The sequence below is a fragment of the Petaurus breviceps genome, unplaced genomic scaffold (genome assembly GCF_028583685.1).
Source record: "Petaurus breviceps papuanus isolate PSGF00001 unplaced genomic scaffold, PetGlider_PUasm1.0 138, whole genome shotgun sequence".
Lineage (NCBI taxonomy): Eukaryota > Metazoa > Chordata > Mammalia > Diprotodontia > Petauridae > Petaurus > Petaurus breviceps.
The window spans coordinates 31819893-31840094 of NW_027185694.1; the positions used below are offsets into that span (position 1 = coordinate 31819893).

General features: G+C 38.3%; 1 protein-coding gene across 4 annotated transcripts in view; it reads right to left on the reverse strand.

Annotated features, from left to right (window-relative positions):
* KATNIP (katanin interacting protein) overlaps positions 1-20202 on the reverse strand; it is a 220562-nt gene that overhangs the window by 139623 nt on the left and 60737 nt on the right. For all 4 annotated transcript variants that reach the window (XM_069064208.1, XM_069064202.1, XM_069064194.1 and 1 more), the window contains 3 exons: positions 15463-15539; positions 8515-8684; positions 5804-5901 (listed from right to left, as the gene is read on the reverse strand). In XM_069064208.1, the coding sequence (XP_068920309.1) occupies positions 5804-5901; positions 8515-8684; positions 15463-15539 (345 nt within the window). The remainder of the gene's footprint in view (positions 1-5803; positions 5902-8514; positions 8685-15462; positions 15540-20202) is intronic.

Genomic DNA, 20202 nt, shown 5'->3' on the forward strand with positions numbered 1-20202 from the left:
ACAGTGCTGTTGTTGCAGGGGTCTGGGAACCTTTCTGTTGGTTCAGAAGCCCTGAAGAAGGATTTTCTTGTTGTATGTTTACAGAAATCCTGGGAGAGGGTTTTGCTAATGTTTTCAGGGGTTCTAGGACTGTTCTGCAGACAGAGGATGAATCAATGAAGAGACTGGCAATGTATCTTGTGGCCTTGCTAAGCCTTGTCTCCCCAGGAACTATAGAAGATGAAGAAAAGACCTCCATTTGGGTATTAAGTGCTGTGCTTAAACTTGTTGTAACTCTGGGGTAGATTCAATTGTGATCCAGGGGTGGGGAACTTTTGACCTTTTTGTGTTCTATGGTTGAACAAATGAATGTACTTTACTTAGATTGGAAACTAATCTCCATTTGAGAAGAGGGGCTTTGTGATGGACCAAATGAAGGTACAGCCTAGGGGTGGAGTAGTATTTAGAACAGGGACTTTATAATTGATTGGATGTGATTGTATGGAAGGTCCTGGGGTGGGGTAGTACTTGGAGATTATTTAATCACACTTAGTAAATGCTGTATTTTGAATGATGTCATGTTTTAACCTTCTCTGTTCTTAATTTGTCACTGAATAAAATGGAGAGCACCTATGCTGGTATTTTGAACCTTGGGAAGTTGCCTTTGCTTGGCATTACATTACAGATATCTAAAAATAAAATTGAGATGAGAAATAAATATAATGAGAGGAGAAAAGAAGAGATAGAATCGGGTAAATTATCTCATATAAAAGAGGCAAGAGAAAACTGTTACAATGGAGGGGAAGAGCAGGAAGGTGAAAGGGAATAGTTCAACCTTACTCTCACTGAATTTGGCTTAAGGAGGGAATACCATACACACTCATTTGGGTATCTTACCCTACAGGAATGTAGGGGGGAAGGGGATAATATGGGGGATGATAGAAGGGAGGGCAGATTGGGGGAAAGGATAGTTAGAAGCACAAACTTTTGAAAAGGGACAGGGTCAAAGTAGAAAATAGAATAAGTGGGGGGGATAGGATGGAGGGAAATACAGTCTTTCACAATATAACTACTATGAAAACATTTTGCTTAACTACACATGTACAACCTATATTGAATTGCTTATCTTCCCAGTGGGGAGAAAGAATCTGGAAATCAAAGTTTTAAAAACAAATGTTTAAAAAAATTGCTTTTCACATGCAACTGGGAATTAAGATATACAGGTATAGGAATCTATCTTGCCCTACTAGGAAGTTACAGGGGGAATGCAGGAGGATATAAGAGAGAGCAGATTAGGAGAAGGGGTATTTAGTAGGCTTGCTATATTGGAGTGGGGGGTAGGGGAAAGACAGAGAGAAAATTTGTAACTCAAAATCTTGTGGAAATGAATGTTGAAAACTAAAAATAAATTTAATTTTAAAAAGTTTTTTTTTTTAAAAAAGAGCCTACTGTGGAAATAATGAACCTGTTACGAGCTCTGGAGACTATGGAGGATGGAATAAAAAAAGAAAAAGAAGACAAAAATCTTGAACTCAGGTAGTTAAATAAACACACACACACACCTAAGGATCACTTTGTGGAGCAATACCTCATAAACAAATTGATAAAGTAGAGAACGGCTACTACAGTGCTAAAGTACAAGATTCACATGAGAAAGCCCTGGACGTAGGTGGGAAGCCTGCCTTAGATACTGTCTAGCTGTGTAACTTGGACAAGTTATTTAATCTCTCTTTGCCTCAGTTTCATCATCTGCACAATGATGGAGTTGTAATCAGTGGTCTCTGAGATCTCCTTCAGTTCTAAATATATGACTCAGAGTAGTATTTGTCTGATGATTTTCAAATAATAACATTTGACATTCTGTCCTTCTGTTTTACAAAAAGAAAGTTATAAACACATGATCTTTCTGTGCTATTTCATAAAACTTCAGAGATAGCCGTGATGTGATGAAAGTAGTATAAGACAGTCAAGGGACTTGGATCTGGGTTTGGCTTTGATATCTACTTATTGTGTGATCGTAAGCAAGTCACTTTGTTGCTCAAAGACTCAGTTTCCTCATCTGTAAAATGGGCAGCTAGGTGGTACAGTGAATAGAGTGCTGGGCTTCAAGTCAAGAAGATTCATCTTCCTGAATTCAAATCTGGCTTCAGACACTTATTAGCTATTTGACCCTATGCAAGTCACTTAACCCTATTTGCTTCAATTTCCTCATCTGAAAAATGAGCTAGAGGAGGAAATGGCAAACCACTCTTTGCCAAGAAAGTCTAAGCCAAACTCCCAAGAAGAGTCATACATGACTGAAACAACTGAACAACAACAAAAATGGCACTAATAATATCAGAACAATCAGTCTTATTGATTAGACAAACTATCTTAAAAGCTGAGAATTAGAATAAAAAGGGGAAGAATAAAACCCTTTCCTCAATTTAACTTGTGAGATTGCCTCCTTGGAGAATACATGATCATGGCTAAGCAATCTGAACCTATGTTGGAAAGAGGAGAGGCATTATAGTGAAGGCAAAATCAGTGCTTAATAATTGGGGTGAACTTTCTTTAGAGCCCTTCAGTAAAGCCCACACCACAATAAATTGCTGGAAGTCTAGTCCTTTCACTACGAATTTAAGGTTAACATTTGATTATGTTCATCAAATCTGACAGAGTTTTGGTAAATGACTGCATTGCTTATTAGTCTGCTGTCCACCCAAGTATTACAAGGCTATAGCAACCATAAATCTTAATCCACTGACAGTATGAGAAGGCTCTAACACATAGATATGATGCAAAGAAAGTGTCAACTAGAAGCATGAGCACATATATGAGCTACAACATCTCTGCAGTATCAGAAGTCTGATGGATCCAAAGCCCAGCTATATCTTGCCTGAGATTAGGGCGTCCTGATCTTTGCGTCTTATACAGCAAATGAATGAGGAAATTAACTGCGTATAGGCCTTGAGAAATGAGGTAGCATGGGAAGAGACTATAAAAGAAAAGCCAATCTTAAATTAAAATTTCTTGAAATTAGGTTCAGTCTTTTGCTTTAAGCATCTGGTCACAGTCTAGGACTCAAATACAGTTCATAATTATAGAATGAAAGACTTACAACCTAATTACTAAAAACCAGCTTTCAGGACTTGGAACACATTATCCTTTGCAGTCTGTTGTGGCTAGACACACAGTCCATGCTCATCATGACTAATTCTCTAGGGATCCAAATGCATTGACCTACCAGGAAGAAAGGGTTTATTTGTTTCTATAAGGTAAAAACTATATAAAGCATAATTTTTACCTGCTTTCTCTCAGGTACCTCTTTAGATCTTAGGTCTAAGATCCCGTGAAAATCAGGCCAATGGAGAGCAGGTAAATGACACATATGTCAAGGCATTCAACAAAACATTTACTAACTACTGTGTATGAGGGAATTAGATTCTGGCAATATAAAGACAAAATAAACAGCCTCTGCCCTCAAGTAGCTTCTAATCTCTAGGGGTCAGGAATACAGTATATATACAGATATGTGATGACCTGAGAAGGAGTAATAATGAAGGGGCTCAGATTCTCACAGAAGGTGAGAGATAAGAGCTGAGCAGTCCAAGAAGTCAGGATGGGGAGGGATGGCCTATGCGGTAAATGGCACGGTGGCAAGAGATTAAATCCCAAATTTGGGGAACAGCAAGTCAGTCAATTTGGATGCAGCATAAACTACATGAAAGGGAATAATGCATAATTAAGTTGGAAAGGTAGGCTAAAGCCAGATTTTGAAGGGCTCTAAATAACAAACTAAGGAGTTGATATTTATCCTAGGGGCAACAGAAAATCCCTGATGATTTTTGCATAGGATAGTGAAATAGTCAGATGCGCATTTTAGGAATATTACTTTGGCAGCCATCTGGAGAATGAATTGAAGAGTGGAGAGACCAATTAGAAGCAGGGAGACCAATTAGAAGGCCATTACAATCGTCTAGGAGAAAGATGATGGCCTGAACCAGGGCCCAAATCTGTGAAATGAGCAAAACTTTCTACTGCCATAAATTAGGGAAAGTTCCCATGTTCCATGAAAAACGTACATGTATCTAATGGCTGAGAGGGGACAATGTAGTGTGAGCAAAGCACTGGACTGAGTGTTAGGAATCACAGGCATGAGTCCTCACTCTGCTGCTACAGGATGTTCCTGGGCAGGTCACCTCCCTTCTGTGCACTCTCATTTTCTTCTCTACAGAATGAGAGGCTTGGACTTATATGTTCTTTAGGGTCCCTTGCATTGCTAACATTCTAACGTCTATGTCTGAAAAGCCTTTCTTTCTGTGACACCCTTTTATTGTGTTTTCTACCAACAAAAATAGGGCAGCAATTAAAGTGAAATAGGGCATTCTGGAGGATGGGTGGGTTTAATGGGGAAGATAATTAGTTCTCTTTTGGTTGGGTTGATTTGGATGTTTATGTGACATCTAGGTGGAGATGTCCCAAAGGCAGTAGGTGGTGTAGAATTAGAGCTCAGGAGAATGAATGGGGATAGGTATATAAATTTGGTAGTCCTCTGCACAGAGATAGTCACTGAACCCATTGGAGCTGATGAGATTACCAAGAGACAGGAGAGAGAAAGAACAGAAGATAGATGGAATCTTAAGAGACACACAAGAATAGGGGATGGGTTAGAGATGACTCAGCAAAGGAGATGAGGAGAAGAGATCAGAGAGGTAGGGGGGCAGTTGATTAGTAATCTTCCAAGGTCTCTGTACTTTCTCTTTATTGGTCTTATCCTCTCACTTTGAGATCACTTCCTCACCTGAGGGAGAACAAGTCTCTGTTCAACTTTACATCTTTTTAATAGGACTTACAAGCATAAGTTTCATATAAAAATACCAAAAAGAGATCCGCATTAAGAGCTGCAGATTGGAGGGTATAAACCAGTTTATACTGGTTTAGAGCAGAGTTTAGAGAAGTGCATGATTAACATCTCATTACACTCAGAGAATTGGTGATTGTACCACTGTAATGAGCTTTATTTTGGAGATTTGAAAAATAATAACACATTATATAGCAATTTATAACCTTACATAATTCTTTGTTCACAACAGCCTTGTGAGATAAGTGTATTATTATCTCCAATTATCACCCCTTGCACTAAGATCAGGTATAGTCACAGCCCTGCTATGTTCTACTAAAGACTTTTTCTAGAGACCTTTTATTATCTTCTAATTTTATTTGTTTTATAGGTCTCCTTGTGTTACTGCCAGATAATACAGATGAAGAAATGAAGCCTAAGAGAGATAAAAGGGACTTCTCCAAAGCCCCAGGTAGCAAGTGGCAGAAATGGGATTTCAGTCCGGGTCTCTTGACTTTAAAATTGTTCTTTCCAATATACTGCACTGCCTATATTGCATTCTAAATATGGTATTCTATCTTAGATGCTCTATCTAGAAAACTAAGAATGGTTCTAAATCAACAAGAGATTGGTGCTTTATTCAAAGTATCTCTGGCAGCTCCTAGCCCCTCAGATGGCTGCTAGAGTTGAACACTCATGCTATCCCCTCTTGCAGTCCTAATTAGACAGAGATGTGGTCCCATCAACTTAAAGCAGAGAAAAATATGTCACAGGCACATAAAAACAGGCCCAGAAAGGGATCTCTGATCTTCATCGGATTTGCCCCCTAGGATAGACAGGAGCATCCCACAAAGTGTGCCTGTCAATGCCTCAGGGCACACACATGCCTTTTACAATATTCAGCAAAATCCTATACTAATGACAGCCCCATAATAGCCAAATTTCTTATATTAAAGAAAATGTTTTTTTCATCATCAGAGATTGTTTGCTACATTTCCAGACCTGGTGCCATCCTTTGCGCTGAACTTTGCAAGGTGCTGTCCGTGAACCACGTCTTAGTGCTTCTTCTGTTTCTCTAAATAAAGGTCTCCTTCCAGAATCTGAAAAAACACGAGAGCTACTTGGTAAGGCATGAGGTTTGAGAGTTCCACATTCCTGTATTGAACATAAAACCAGTAAGACAAAAATCTAAACAGCATTAAAATCATTCATCCTTCCCTAAGGTAAAGAAAGCACTTCCATAATAAGGGTATTCTTTACTGGGATTTTTCTGAAAGTTACATTCCTCTTCACTCTAAATTTTCTTATACAGCATTTCAGAGTTTTGCATACTTTATCTTTTTTAATCTATATGACAATACTGTGGAGAGAGGCAGAACAGACATTAGGCCCATTTTCAGCTGAGAAAACTGATGTTCAGAGATAAAAGTGATTTATTTGCTCAAGACCACATAAGTGGTAGAACTATGACAATAAACTAAGCCTCCTGGTTCTCATTCCAGAGTTCTTTTCATCATGTCCATGATCTCAAAGGCAAATTTCACATTAATTTTAAGTTTATGGCACTCATTATTTATACCAACATGAGCTAAATATTGATTTCTTTTCACAAAGACTTGCGAATCTGTTACATATTCTTCTGGACAGAGACAAAGAGTTTGGATATCACACTGCAGAGGACTGCAGGGGAAGCAGAATTTGCAACCCCTATACCATTATATTATACCATACTGCTTTTTCAAGTCTATTAGATGGTTAGAAGAATAACACATATCTTTGAAAATCATTTATGTATGCATACAAAGATTCTGCTGTCTCCTCTCTGGGGAATTTTCAAGTTAAAATTTCATTCATTATCTTTATTTCTTGATCTTCTAATTATTCTTCTTACTTATTCACAATCTTTATCCAAATTCCCTATATTGGATGTTTACAGAAGAGCAGAGTACAGATAGAGCCTTCAGAAAGATGAAAGGGAATGGCTAAGCTAAAGTCAGAATCCTAAGGGGAAGGAGAACCATAAGGAGTCCATGAACTGTAGTTTAGATAACAATGGTTTAAGAAAGTATGCTTTCCTAGTCCTTAATCTAAAAGAACAAAAATAAAACCATGCCTCCTTCTAATCTAACCTTATGTTTATTAACAGCATACAAACTAGCAGCAGAACACTCACTCACAAAAACAGAGGCAGTGGGACATGAGCTTCTGGGGGTCCCTATCATTGCTATCATTGGGTCCCAGTCTTGTTCAGGTTCTGGGAAATGGAGCCACACATGAAACTACAATCCAAGACACAGGCTTTGTTCAGAACTGTGTATCAACTTGGAATGAACTAAGAAGGGAGGATGAATCAATCAATCGAATAGATCAACAAATATATATTAAGTACCTACTGTGTGCAAGTCACTGTGTTAGGTGCTGGGAAAAATGAAATAATCCTTGCCTTCAGAGAGCTTACTTTTTATCAGGGGAGGCAACATATGCACACATAAAAGGTTTATGTAAAATATATACACAACAAATAAAGGGGGATTTTGCAGAGGAAGTTACTGGCAGTTGGAGGGATCAGGAAAGGTAGAAAAGTAGAACTTAAGAAAGCAAGAGTGAGAAAGCATCTAGTTATGGAGGTTAGTTTGTGTGAAGGCAAACAAATGGAAGTGTCTGAGAAAGAGCAAGGTCAGTTTGACTGGACCAGCAGAGTGCACGAGGTGGAACACAGCAGAAGAAGCCTGGAAAGATAGGTTGGATCCAGGTTGAGAATGGTTTTAAATACCAGACACAAGGATTCGAATTCAATCCCTGAGGCAATGTGGAGGCACAGAGTTTATTGAGTAAAAGAATGACTTTTTTTACAATCAACTGAGGCTTTAGGAAAATGACTTTGGCTGCTATGCGGTGGAAGGATGGGACAGGGGAAAAGGGAGATTCCAAGGTTTTATGAGATAGACAAAGCAAGGCTGGGAAATCTTACAAATGCACTAGTCCAGGGTGAGTAGAGCCTAGAAACCTTTGAATACAATAATTACCAGTAGACTACATAAGGATAAATATGTGGATTGGCAGAATCCCTATTAGGTCAGGGGCTGAACTCATGGATTCATCAGACATGTTGTTATTGTTTCAGTTATGTCCAATTCTTCATGACCCCATTTGGGGTTTTCTTGGCAAAGATACTGGATTTCTTTGCCATTTCCCTCTCCAGCTCATTTTATAGATGAAGAACTGAAGCAAATAGGGTTGAGTGACTTGCCCAGCATCATAAGTTGGTAAGTGTTCAAAACCAGATTTGAACTCAGGATGAAGAATCTTCCTGAATCAGGCCTGACACTCTACCCACTGTGCCCCCTAGCTGTCCCTAGTCATTTTAGCTGTTTTTATTCACATGTTCCCTAACTCTGGGGAAAAGGGCCTCTCTAAACAGCTTACCCCAGGGATCCCATCTAGCCATCTAAGGAAGGAGGATGGAGACCTAAGTGTAAGAGAAACCTGGGTTTAGTTCTCAGCTCCAACACCTACCAGCTGTGAGACTACGGGCATGTTACTGACTCTATGAAACTCAGTTTCTGCATGTGTAAAATTAAAAAATAAAAATTCCTTTACTACCATCTAAAAGGATCCCTATGGAAAATGTGCTTTGAAAATCTTAAAAGACTATATAATAAAATGAGTTATTATAACATAGCTCCTAAGTTTTAAAAGAAACTCCAACTTACCATGTGTCCCTTCTGCATGTGAAGCACTTCTGGGGAAATCTGGAAGAATGGCCTTTCTTGGAGAGGTTTTCAGCTCTGAATTAGCTCCATTAATGTAAACAGAAAATCCTTGTTCTAAGTGCTCTAGTCTTAGTTGCATGGGGTCCTTAGTTTTCAAATGTTTTAATATTCTGCAAGAGAAATGAGAGTCAGTACCTGAGAGGGAGACTACACAGTAGGGCTTACAAGTCTATATTACTGTATCCACTGACAGCAAGGATGCCAGTTCATAGGCTGAATGCTAACAACTGTCTAAACGAAGGCAATTGTGGGGCCCAGCTGTTCTTATGCAAACATATTTATAAGAGGCCTATTTCACACACAGAGAAACAGCAAGAGTGAGACTATTACTGACTACTTCAATAGCATTTTCTTCCATTCTAATTTTAATTTTAATACACATTATAAAAATGAACTCTCACATTTCTCACCCCAGGGTGACTGAGATACAGAAAAGGCTATTACATATATCATTGTCTCTCATACTAAAAATTGCTATTTCCAGTGGAGTTATTCCTCATTCTAATGTGGCAAAAAGATCGATGTATGACAGGGCTCGTTTCCACACTGTGTGCAGGCACAGTCTACTGTTTGGTTTGGAGTTGCTGTCTGTGAGAGCCGTTGTTTCTTCTTTATGTCCAATCTATTGTTTTGATGAAGTCTCAGACGCTCAACCTCTTAATGCGTAGCGTGGAAGTGGTCAGTTTTCAGTTCTTACTGCTTCCAAGAGTGTTCTGACGCATCCCTCTGTTCGCCTCCTGATGGTTTTCCTGCCGTCTGTCAGTTTGCAGGTATCCTTAAATTGTGCATTCTTGCTACCCGTTTTACTGAGGCAGAGAAACTGAAATGTGATGAGTATAGTTCCTGTGTTTATACAGTGATGGGCGTTGCTCCTCAATTTCATTACTAGACAATGTCTTGCCATTTGATGATATGTAGTTATTAAACTACAAGTGTCTATGCAACCAATATTGGCAAAAGGCTCATAGCAGGCTTGGGTCTTGCTAAGGAATTAGCAACAAGGGAGGAGAATGGACAACATGTAAAATGGTCTGGATTAAACTGAGCTTTGTTCATACAATGCTTATCAAGAAAAATAAAATAATCACGATACTAATAGCAATAATAACAATAAAGGGGGCATGAATGATACCTGAAGGTTTCCAAAATGTTTTATGTGTTTATGTGTGTGTGTGTGTGTGTATGTATATATTAGTGTAGATTTTCATTTGATGCCCAAAACTTCCCTGGGTGGTAGGCATCATAGGTTATTATTATCCCCATCATTACAGGAGAGGAGACTGAGGATCAGAGCAGTTAAGTAACTTGCCCATGGCCACACAGATCATGCCAGAGGTGGGGTACCACCTGAGGCTCTGTTTCCACCAAGTCCAGCACTCCTCCCACTAAGCCACAGTGCTGCTCCAAAGACAAGATACCCATGAAAATGAGGGCAGCAAAATCTGGCTCCAGCAGTACTACCCTGTATTAATGCAGGAATAGGCAGGTTGAATAACAAAGAGCAGATGCTTGCTGTTACCTGGGGCAAAAAGGACAAGGGTATCTGTCTGCATCAAAGAAGCCTAGAAGAGCCCAGTGATGGAAGAGGATACAGATGGGACTGTCCCCAGAGGTTTGACTATCCTTCTGCTACTGAGCATAGCTAGGGCTAGGCTGGTGGCTTACATCAGCATTCCCATCTGGGACTGCTGTAGCCAGGGTACTTCATGAGAACATACAGAATGAATGCTACTGCTCTCTCTTGGGAAAAGCTGTTTGCTACATTCTATAGGTTTGCCAGGTGAGGCTTGTGGGTGTGACTGGGCAAGATGGATTTAGGAAGGGGTAAGGAGCAGCATTTATCAAGTTGTTAATACGTGCCAGATATTGGACTGACTGTTTTACAGATACGATCTCCTTTGATATGATGGGTAGAGCACTGAGGCATGCTCTATTTTTTTCAGTCATTTTTCAGTCATGTCCAATTCTTTAGGACCTCATATTAAAGATACTGGAGTGGTTTGTCATCTCCTTCTCTAGCTCATTTTACAGATGAGGAAACTGAGGCAAACAGGGTTAACTGACTTGCCTAGGGACACATAGCTAGTTGGTGTCTTGAAGCCAGATTTGAACTCAGGAAGATGAGTCTTCCTGATTCCAGGCCCAATGTTCTATCCACTGTGCCCCTAGCTGCCTAGCATGTCCCATGTGTGCATGTATGTGTGTGTATGTTTATGTGTTTTCCCATCTTTGGCTCCTAGGCTCATACATTTAGAGCTAGAAGGGACCTTGGAGATTATTTAGCTCAACACCTTCATTTTTACAGATGTGAAAAGTGAGGCACAGAGAAGTTAAGTGACTCACCCTACGTCACACAGGGAGTAAATGCCCAGAGGTGGGATAATGAACCCAGGTCCTCTGAAACTGTGGGTTGTGACCCCATGTGGGGCTGGGGTCAGAAGCACTGAAGAGGCTGTGAGTGGAAAAAGCTGAAGAAGCCTTGCTCTAGACTCCAGTCACTGAGGCTCTACCTTCCAGAGCTCCCAGGCTGACCTCCTTTTGGGCACAGTAGAATGGAAGTTCCCAGAGGGCAGGGATTGTCACTATATTCGCAGCAACTAGTGGAGTGACACAGTAGATTTGCTTTATTTTTTTATCTTTTATAGAATTTTTTTTGTTTTTATAGCATCTTAATCTCCCAATTTCCCTCCTCCATCTAGAAAGCCATCCTTTTTCACAAAGGGGACAAAAACTAAAACTAGTCCAGCAAAATTAACCTATGCATCAACCAGTTCCAACAGTAGATGCACTATTCCACACTCATACCCCCAAAGCACCCTCTCCTCCACTTGTCCCCCCCAAAAAATAAGGGAGGCACATTTTCCAATTTTTTCTATAATGTTCTGTTCCAATGTTATTTTTGTTCTTTCCATTCACATTGTTGGAGTCATATGTATACTGTTTTCCTCTATATTTTTCCTTTACTTACAGTTCCTATAAAGCTTGATTTCCCTCTGTTTTTCTCTATATTCTTTGCATACATCATATTTTATTGTGTAATATATTTCATTAAATTAATGAATCATAATTTGTTTAGCTATTCCTCAAATACTGGACATCTACTGTGTTTCCAAATCTTTATTGCTACAAAAAGTGATACTATAAATATCTTGTGTATGTGGGACATTTCTTTCTATCTTTGACTTCCTTAAGGTATACACCTAGCATGGGTCAAAAAATATAGACATGTTATAATTTTTTAGCATAATTTCAAACTATTTTCCAGAATAGCTAAATCAATTCACAGCTCTACTGATTGCATGTTAATGTGCCTGTCTTTCCACAACCATTCCAACACTATTCCCTTCTTTTATTATTTTTGATAATTTGCTAAGTGCACCTCTATGATTCTCTTCTGTAAAATAAGTTCTTCATAGACTTGTTGAATTTCATCAAATTGACTAGCATCAGGGAAGGTTCAGATGAATGGTTCGGGATGGTTGTGGTATCAGTATTACTGAGGCACTGTGTCTGTCTGCAGTCCAGGACACAGAATATCTACCTCTAGGGGTAAAGATTGTGATAAACAAACAACAAAACCTCCAAACAAACAAGCCCCCCCAAAATCAGCATGACTCAGGTCATCTACCGATTGTTAGGACATCATTCTTCACAAGCCACTCTTCCATTTGTGGTATGCCTGAGGGAGCATGTGTAAAGCTGTAGAGCCCCAAAAGAATGAAAGATGTGTTAGAGTCAGTTTGTCATAGGGTAGCTCACATCACAATAATGAACAATAGATCAAATATCTCACTTACAAACTAGAGTCAATAGCACAAATGGATGACTAGAATGAAGAAAATCTGCTTGTATGAACCAATGGTCCAGTTATTGAGACAGAAATGAAAGGGGCAAGGATGGGGATGCTATTTCTGGTGTTTGGGCTCATGTCATACAAAATGATGACAAATCGAAAGGAAGGAAGGAAATTATAAAATAAAGTTCTCCAGAGATAGAAACTGGTCTGGATAAAGTATTTTACTTTGAGAAAACAGCTCTATGAAACTAATGTATAAAAACTAAATTTACAAAACCGATAAGTTTGGAGGTAATTGTGTTAAAGATGTTCTTTAAATAGAAACTCTGTTACCAGACTTAACTATTCATGAACTACATAAAATGTGAGAAATTTCATATTGGCTCATGTCAGTGTTCCACCAAGCCTAGTATCGTGACTCTGATAGAAACATCCAGAACAGTTGCTTGTCCTCCATAGTTGGACATATTTTCTAAATAAAAGAAAAGAAAAAAAATCCCTTCTATAATTTATGATTTTTAATTTAATTGTTATTTCTTCAACTATATTGTTTTCTGAACATATCACTTATTAGACTAATTTTCAAATTTATGTAAAATATAATTTCTTCAAATTTAGGGTTATGCCTTAGTTGTAGTATTCTGAAATCTATATACCAAGTCCACACACATCCTCTGCATATCCTTCATGATTTATATATGCCAATTACAGAGACTCTCAAACATAATTTTTAACATTTCAATCTATTTTCACATTCCTTTTTTTTTTTTTTAAAGCAATCGGGGTTTAAGTAACTTGCTCAAGGTTACACGGCCAGTTATTTCTGGGTGTGGTGCTAAGTATCTGAGCCCGGATTTGATCCCCAGGTCATCCTGACACTGGAGCTGGTGCTCTTACTTGCTGAACCACCCGGCTGCCCCTAAGCAATTGGGGTTAAGTAACTTGCTCAAGGTTACACGGCCAGGTGTTTCTGGGTGGGTAATAAGTGTCTGAGCCCAGATTCGATCCCCAGGTCATCCCGACACTGGAGCTGGTGCTCTTACTTGCTGTGCTACCTGGCCGCCCCTCACATTCCTTTTCTAATCTCCTTGAAGCAGCTTACTATATGAAAGAGCAGTGGACTTGAAGTCAGAAGACTAGGGTTCAGATTTGTTTACATTTCACATAACATCCATGTCATATAAGCACCAATCAAAGAAATTGGGTGTGTTTATCTAGGAGAACATTAAACTTAAGAGACAGATGCTAGTTGTCTTCAAGAACCGTCATGTGGAAGAAAGATTATATTTACTCTGTTTGGTATCACAGGGCAGAACCAGGAGCAATGAGCATAAGATACAAAGGAGTAGATTTAGGTTTTATTTCAGGAAAAAACTCATAAAAATTAGCATTATCCAAAAGCAGAAGGGTTTCCTGGGAGGTTGTTTGTTCCTTCACAACGGATGTCTTCAAGCAGAGGATGAGTGACTACTTGCTAAGTATGGTATAGGAGGATTTCTTTAAGGTCCTTAATTGTCCACTGAGATCTCTTCCAACTCCTAAAATCTGATTTTGTGATTCCTGGCCATGGGAAAGTCACTTTGAACCTCAGTTTAGATTTCTCCCACTATTCTGGTGGCCATCCTCTGGACAAAATCCAGTCGTCAATACAATACTTCAAATATGGTCTTACTAGGGCATTTCAGAGTGGACCTCTGTCAGAAAGCGATATTCCTGATTGTGGTGTTAGAGCTGGTAGGGATCTCAGAAGTTGTCTTGTTCTACTACCCTGCTTTTCAGATGAGGATGCTTGAGCCCAGAGACGTTAAGAAACTTAGCTGAGGTCATAAGCTAATTAGGAAGAGCCCATATTAGAACCTGGCTTCCCAGAGTGCCTTAAATTAGCATGGTCAACATGAAATTGGCTCTGTTCCAGTTTTAAATAGCCACAAGATGTTAAAAATGACTGTAGAATAGCTGCATTCCTGCAGAAGATATCCTAATGATACACAAGGTTATCTCAAGTTTTTCCTGATTAGAATCACTTATAGAGTCACATGACCTCTTGCTGTGAGAAGCCCAAGGAATTAGCAGCATGCCCATTTCAATAACAGGATGCTGACATTCCATCTAAAAGCAAACAGCAGTAAGCTCAAAATTAGCAAAAAAAAAAAAAAATTCTAATACTGATAAGACTTTTTAGAAATAAAACTTCTTTCAAAGTAGATCATACTGTTTGGAATTCAGTCACTTCCCTGTCCTCTATCACATCTGCTATAACCAAACTTCAAAAGCTTTACATGTTAGTACGTAAAGTGATTTGTAACTATAAAGTACTTATTATTGTGAGCTGTTATTATTTTTATTATTATAATCCCAGACAGAATTCGTCCCAGGCCCTTCGAATTAACTCAACCTTCTTTAAAATAAATGTAAAATGAATTAGTCTTTCCACAAAAAGAATGCTTACAATTTCTACTTCAAAGTACTCTCCCAATATGGTTTGTGATGATGGGCTAAAAAGGGTTTGTATAATCATTCAACAAATTTTTATTAACTATCTACTAAGTGTACATACTATATAAAAGCTACTGAAAGGAAAAGATACAAAAATAAATGAGATAAGCCCTCAAAGATCTTATAAATGAGTAGGTAAGTTAATAAGACAAAATAAAATATGGTAAGTGCATAAGAGGAGTACAAAGATCAATCAATTGAGGGAGAAATCATTTTTTGTTTAGGGTGGGAGGCGGATCATGAGAATCAGATTTCTATCCTACTCTATGAATTCTAGTTTTGTTATTTAATAATTAGATAGAGAAGACCTAGAAGGCTGATCCTACAAACTGTACTCCCACACATGTGCTGTCAAAATATGTCTTTTCATGAACACAAAAACCAGCAGTGAAGCAAGAAGTGGCTAAACAGTTTGCTAAGACTCAAATGTGCCAATCAATGAATTGGAGGAGAAACTGAAGCTTAGATAGTAAAAGATGAGTTCTAGATCCATGAGTAAAAATTGTCATCTGCAATGCTTTCTTCTGAAGTGCCACCTATTTGTAAACAATAATATAAGCTTTGCACCCAGTAAGGACTGTGACTATATATCTTACCGATTTCTCTGCTGAAGCAATATTAAATACTCATCATGTTTCTCATCAAAGTCCGTCACCATGTCTTTAGTATAACCCTGAAAAAAAAAAGGATGTTTGTTATAGAAGAGCATTACTGACAGAAAGGTCATGTGCTCAATGTAAAAACACTGAGGGTGCCTTTGACGAAAGCACAATTCCCTGAACACATCGCTGGAAAACATTCTACAGCAAACAATATTGACCCAAATCCCATGAGAAGTTCTGGTGATTTAATGCGTCTCTTCTATACCTAATTTTTTTGATCTCTGAAAAAGATCATATCCTTTAGTCTCCCCATTGTTGATAAAACCAAGTATCTTTAAAATCGAGTATTCTGAAAATATTCAGACTTTTTCTATCACTTTCTCAATAGCAGTTAGGTACTTATCTCAATAGTCATAGTCAGAGCTAAATCTTACCAAGGAATGGAATATAGACAGTGATTTATGTCAGCTTGATAACTTTACAATCTATGGTAAGTTAAGGAGAACAATTTAAAAAAATATATCAAAACAAGCTATCTATAGCAAAACTAAAATTTATGTGAAAATCGTGATTTCCAAGGAGTGGCCAGAGGAAAAGAAAAATAAAATGTCATCAATCATCACACCTACAGTGTGGCATAATGGACAGAGGGCTGACTTGGAAGCCAAAAAGACTTGAGTTCAAGCACTACACCTAACATATATTGGTTGCATAACCTTGGAGAAGTCACTTAACTTTTCAGTGCTGCTTGTATGAAACTCAAAAAGAAAGGGATCCCTTTCAGTCACAAATTAATTTAGAAAACCACAAATTAACATTATTTATGTTGTGTTGTATTTTTATTTGTTAAACATTTTGCAATTAGATTTTAATCTGATTCCTGACACACATGGGAGTTTGGCAACCTGAAGTTTGATACATCTGCAAAGGGATAGAGAAGGTACCAACCTGCTTTTGTACAAGGAGCTTCGTCTAGAGGAGTAAGTAATTTAAAACAATGAAATCACAGGTCTGTAAACTGTTTCACCACTTTCCTGAAATGGCTCTCTCAGCAGTTACCAATCACCATTCTAGTCAAACTCAGTGTCCTTTCTTTGTCCCTATTAACTTCAATTTCTCTACCAACTATTTTCTACAACTTAGTCTTTTTTAAAAAATATTTTTCCAATTACACGTAAAAACAATTTTTAACATTTATTTTTTTAAATTTTGAGTTCTAAATTCTCTCTCTCCTTCCCTTCTCTATTCCCTCATTGAGAAGGTTATACATGGACAGTTATGCAAAACATATTTCCACATTAGTCATATGAAAGAAGACACAGACAAAAAATTTTTTTAAAGGAAAAAATAGCAAAAAAAAAAAAGCATACTTTGATGTGTATTTAGATTCCATCCATTCTTTCTCTGGATGTGGATAGCATTTTTCATCATGAGTCCTTCAAAATTGTTTTGGATCTTTGTATTGCTAAGAATAGCTAAGTCATTCACAGTTGATCATCATATAATATGCAACTTAGAGTCTTAAAGAGTTTCCTAGAGGACAGTTAATTATCCTTAGTATTACTCAAAACCCTCTTGGCCTTTAGTTTCTAAGATAAAGGACTATACAGACTTTCATTCCCTCTTTCTGACTATTCCTTCTCTCTCCTCTTATCTTCTTTATTATTCAGTTGTGTCTCTTTGTGATCCCATCTGGGGTCTTCTTGGCAAAGACACTGGAGTAGTTTGCCATTTCTTTCTCCAGCTCATTTTACAGATGAGGAAACTGAGGCAAACAGGATTAAGTGATTTGCTCAGAGTCACATAACAAGTATCTGAGGCTGCCTTTGAACTCAAGTTTTCTTCCTGACTCCAGGCCCAGCATTCTAACCACCAGGCCATCTAACCACCCCTAAGCTATCCTTCTAACGTAGTTAAAACTGTGATCTTCTAGTGTGGCCAATCCATGACCATTCCATTCTCATGGATTCAACCATCATTTCTATGCAAATGACTTCTAAATCTCTATTTTCAGTTGGCTACTGAAAACTCCACCTTTACCTGAAACTTAACAAGTCCAAAACTGATCTTGTCATCTTTCCCCTAAATGGCTTTCCTTCCTTACATTTACTATTTTTGACAGCAATATGCCATTCTCAGTCTGTAGAGCTAGGAGCTCTGGAATCATCTTCCACCCTTCCCTCTTCTTTATTCCTTATATCCAGTACCACTGAGTTCTATAATTTTTTCCCCCTTTGGGAATATCTCTCATATTTTCCTCTTCCCTTGGATGCCTACTGTCATTCTCTAGGTCTAGGTTCCTACTTCCTCATAACTGACTCACTGGACTCGTCTTTCCTATTTAGTCCCCCTGGTTCCAGTCTTTCTCCTTTCCAAATCGATCCTGCCAAACTACTAGCCAAATCCTCTAAGGATAAACATGCCCATCTCCTGACAGAGAGGGATAGACTAAAATAAGAAAAATGAGACATATATTTTTGGATACGGCCAATGTGGGATTTTGGTTTGCTTGACTATGCAAAAGGTCACAAGGGTTTTGATTTTCTTCTTTGACAATTCCCCATGGGGTAGGGAATATGGATGAGAAAAAAAAACTTATTAGTTGAAAAAAATTAATTTAAAAAATAATTTGTTTTCAACACATCATAACACTGTTGTGACCTATGATTGGTCAAACCAATATTCAAACCAAATTAAACTGTTCTTTGCTCTCTGTACTTAATCCCTGCTTTACTTATGGTTTTGTCCACGCCATAGCTCATGCTTGGAACAGAATCCTCCCCTCCAGCCATCTCTATCTGATGACATCTATTTCTTCCTTTAAGACTAAACTTAGATGTACTCTCCCCCACAAAGTATTCCCTGACATTTGTAGGCGTCTTCACGCTTTGCCTAATCTCATCCTCCCTCTTGGATATGGCCCAGTCTCTCTTCTGCTCAAGAACCATAGATGGTTCCCTGACAATGCCTCAGGATAGAGAACAAACCTGTCAGTTTGCCATTAAAAGCCCTTCCAGATCTCATTGCAAACTTCCTTTCCAGGCTTGCTTCATATTGTTTCCTTTCACATACTTTGTATCCCAAATACACTGCTCTTTTTTCAGTTCCTTATATTCAGAATCCCAAATCTTGCCTGAACTCCTCTGCATGTGTCATGTATCCCTATCCCTGGAGAACACTCCCACCTTAATGTCACCTCTCGAAATCCCTGCTTCCTTCAAGGTTCAATTTATATGCCATTTCCTGTGTAATCCTGGGGAACCCCATGGCTGCTGGTGCTCTCTCCTTCCACAAATAATCATTTATATACTTATGCTCACATGTCACATGTGTTATACCATAGACTTTAAGCTTCTTGATGGCAGGGTCTGATTTTTGTTTTATCTTTGTCTTCCTGGTGCCTTGCATAGTACTTTGTGCATAGCATAGCAGGACTTTTATTACTTGATGGATTGCATTTGTATATTCATCTCTCCCAACAGGTTGTAAGCTCCTTGAGAGATGGGTCAATATTATATTTATTTCTGTATCCCTAGCACAATGACTTGCACATAGAAGACACTTAATAAATATTTGCCAAACTCAATGACCTTCTATTACCTATCACATCAAGTCAGGGCCTTTAGAATCTGATGTTACCCCACTGTCCAATGTTATTGCTTTTTTTAAGCCCAATATTCACCTTTTACTAGAGTAAGCCCAATTCCAAATACTTTAATGAATCCTTCACTTCAAAAAGAATGACCTTTTCACAGTTCCCACTCCATAAAACACTGATTTCCTCCTTTTGGCTTTTGCACATACTGTTTCCCTGGATTGGTGTGTCTTTGCTCTACATTTTCACCTAATCAAATCCGACCTATCTTTCAAAGCTCAACTCAATTCCCCTCTCTTCCATGAAGCTTCTTCTGACTATTCTAGTCAACATTCCAGTCCTTTCTCTGAAGCCTATACTCCCCTAGGTAAGTGATTTCATCAATGTGGATACTTCCTCCAGTGATTTAAGTCACAAACCATTTATGCCTACCTAGTTCATTCTGTGTGGCTCTCAGCTATTTCCTCTCACAAATTCATCACTGAAGATTCATTCAATACACTGGGAAGCCTTTCTCATCTGAGCATGCAGGCTTATCTATTGGTACTTCTTGCTCTCACTATGTAATATATTCATCTTTTATTGAAGGAATACATTTTTAGGACATCTTTCATATCATTTCTTTGGCATATTTTCTCACTTATATTGAGTTGTGGGTTATTCATGCCCACCATGTCCCTCTCCATTGCCATTTGGGTATTTATCAACTTTTCAGAGAGTAAAATGTTCCAGGATTTGCAGCCATATAACATCATCAGAAGATGATTGGCTTTGGAAAGGCAAGGAGTAGAAAGGGGAAGAAGAAGGAACTTTGCTTCAGAGAGAAGTTTTGGTAGCATTTTAAGTTGCTTAACAAAGTCCATTATATTCATTTCTAGACAGAATTTTTAGTATTCCTAAACAGAGCTAATTGACTAGCAAGGAAAGATCTACTCTTAAAAGTAGCAGAGAAAACAGCATTTCCCTGGAGCATATAGCTGTCAACCATCTAACCTCTGCCAGCAGCATGGCCCATATTTGACTAAAAAATTCTAAGTGGATAAAATTCAATGAACTAAAAGATCCTTCTATTCCAAATATAGATAATCTGATTCACACGTACAGCAATGCCTCATTTACCTAGCATCTTAGGGATATAA